At 55.6% G+C, this 2678-nt stretch overlaps 1 protein-coding gene across 1 annotated transcript in view; it reads left to right on the plus strand.

Moving 5' to 3' along the window:
- The window catches only part of snai1b (snail family zinc finger 1b), a 2653-nt gene extending 887 nt beyond the window's left edge, over positions 1-1766 (plus strand). The window contains exons 2-3 of the mRNA XM_008319361.3: positions 166-714; positions 990-1766. Of these exons, the coding sequence (XP_008317583.2) occupies positions 166-714; positions 990-1168 (728 nt within the window). The 3' untranslated portion in view covers positions 1169-1766. The remainder of the gene's footprint in view (positions 1-165; positions 715-989) is intronic.
- Positions 1767-2678: the final 912 nt, after the last annotated feature.

Raw genomic sequence — 2678 nt, forward strand, 5'->3', positions numbered from 1 at the left:
CCCCGCCGCGTGCTGTAGACCCCCCCCCCCCCCCCCCGCTGCTGAATGTGATTCATTGTTTTATAGAAGTCATTTTTGTTAAAGCAGCTCGTGGACCAGAGGTCCAGGACTCAGAACCGGTTCTGTTCCGGTCCAAACCTAACTCTCTGTTCTCTGTGTTTCCAGCTGTCGTTCCTGAGAGCTGCCCCCCCGCAGAACTTCCTGTTCAGAACAACAGTTTGAGCCTCACCTGTTATTCAGCCAGTCCCTGCTTTGGTGATGCGGACCCTATGTTGGCACCACTCTCTCATCCTGTCACCCCTGTCTCTCTGCCCCCCTCCCCGCTGAGCCCCCTGGACCTCAGCAGCTCGGCCTCCAGCAGCAGCAGCAGCAGCAGCAGTGGTGAGGAGGAGGAGGAGGACGGGGGCCGCAGCTCGGACCCCCCCAGTCCAGACATCGTTCAGCCCATCTACCGCTGCCTGAACTGCAGCAAGAACTACAGCAGCCTTTCTGCCCTGTCCAGCCACCAGCTGAGCCACTGCCACCAACTGCCCCCCCCCACAGAGTTGACCGCCCGCCCCGCCTTCTACTGCAAACACTGTCCCAAAGAGTACAGCAGCCTGGGGGCCCTAAAGATGCACATCCGCTCACACACGCTGCCCTGCGTTTGCCCCACCTGTGGCAAAGCCTTCTCCAGACCCTGGCTGCTCAGAGGACACATACGGACCCACACAGGTACTGCCCCCCCCTCCACACACACACACACACACACACACACCTCCCAACCCCCCGCCCTTGTGGTTCCACAGTGTTCAGTATAGTAACAGGATGTCAGCACCGTCACAGCACCCCCTGTTGGCCACTTCCACCTGACTGATAATGTTTGATTTCACAGATACATTTTACATTTCAAATGACCTTTGACCCGGCAGCAGAGCTGTGTGTGACGCCGGTTCTGATCCGTCCCTGCTGCTCGGCTCTTGTTGACCTGGCTGTTTTCTCTCCTCCAGGTGAACGTCCCTTTTCCTGTCAACACTGTAAGCGGGCGTTCGCCGACCGCTCCAACCTGCGCGCCCACCTGCAGACCCACTCCCAGGTGAAGAAGTACCGGTGCCGCTCCTGCTCCCGGACCTTCAGCCGCATGTCTCTGCTGCAGAAACACAACGTCTCCCGGTGCTGCCCGGTGTAGACCGCCCTGCTTCCTGTACGCCTGTGAGTCGGGTCAGAACCGAAGAGACGGACCCGTCCCAGCAGTTTTGACTGAGTAGATTCTGGTGGTCTCGGTCGGTCGTCAGCCCACTCTGGTCCAGTCCAGGGGTGTGTGTGTGTGTGTGTGTGTGTGTGTGTGTGTGTGTGTTCATGTGAAATCCAAGAGCAGCTGCACATGCAGTTAATTCCCAGGAAACTTCATCGGTGCCGGCCGGTCCGGGACTTTGTCCCCGCTGCAGCTGCCTGGCTGTGTGTGTGTGTGTGTGTGTGTGTGTGTGTGTGTGAGGCAGCTGTCTGAACACAGTGCAGTGTCGAGGCCGGCTGCTGACAGACGTGTTAGCTGTGACCTCGGTGACAGGTGACCCTCCACTCCTCTCCACACACACACATACCCACACTCCTGGCGTCAGGGGACCAGACGACCAGCCGACCAGACGACCAGACGACCAGCCGACCAGACGACCAGCCGACCAGTCATTTTCTGACTGTTCTTTTTTATCGTCTATTTTTGGATGAAAATGTTACCAACATTTTCCAGTTGTGTATTTTTGTACCATATGAAAATAAATTCTTTTTTAACTCGACTGGAGTTTGATGACGATGTGTTGAATTATTCACTTGTCAGAACAGGTGTGTGTGTGTGTGTGTGAGATGGGGATCACCTGCACACACACACACACACCTGCCCTGTTGTCAGCACCAACACACAGACCAACATGGAGACTCCATGACAAGGGGGCGGGGCAGGGTGGATCATCTGGGCTGGATCATCTGGGCTGGATCATGTGGGCTGGATCATCTGGTAGCAATGTGTCTGCAACGTGGACTGACCTCATGACCTCCACACAGTGACGCCAGCTGGTCCCACTGAGACACAGCATGTTCTCTGATGGTCCTCATGTGAGGTTTGTTGGGGGGGATGTGGGGGGGCTTTTCTAATGTACACAGAGAGCCACACACACACACACAGTCATTTTTTCTTTCTTTCTTTAGTTTCAGCTGACCCCCCTCCAGACCCCCCCTCCAGACCCCCTCCCCAGCAGTAAGAACCTGACTCTTGGTTCCTCCATGTCAGACTGAAGAAGATGAAGTCTGTCAGGACACCTTAAACTCTACCAACCCCCCCGACCCCCCGACCCCCCCATATGGCTACAAAAACAGCAGAATAACCCTGCTGTCATTTGTCATAAGTTGTCGCCGTTTTGAAACTGACACCCCCCCCCCCCCCCCCCCCCACCGCGGGGGGGGGGGTGGGGGTTGTGGGAGCAGCAGCTCCATCACTGGAACTGAACTGAAACTGAACTGAACCGAACTGAACTGAACTGAACTGAACTGAACTGAACCGAACTGAACTGAACTGAACTGGAACTGAACTGAACTGAACCGAACTGAACTGAACTGAACTGAACTGAACTAGAACTTAACTGGAACTGAACTGAACCGAACTGAACTGAACTGGAACTGGAACTGAACTGAACTGAACTGAACTG

The sequence above is a fragment of the Cynoglossus semilaevis genome, chromosome 10, assembly GCF_000523025.1.
Source record: "Cynoglossus semilaevis isolate Cse_v1.0 chromosome 10, Cse_v1.0, whole genome shotgun sequence".
NCBI classification, from domain to species: domain Eukaryota; kingdom Metazoa; phylum Chordata; class Actinopteri; order Pleuronectiformes; family Cynoglossidae; genus Cynoglossus; species Cynoglossus semilaevis.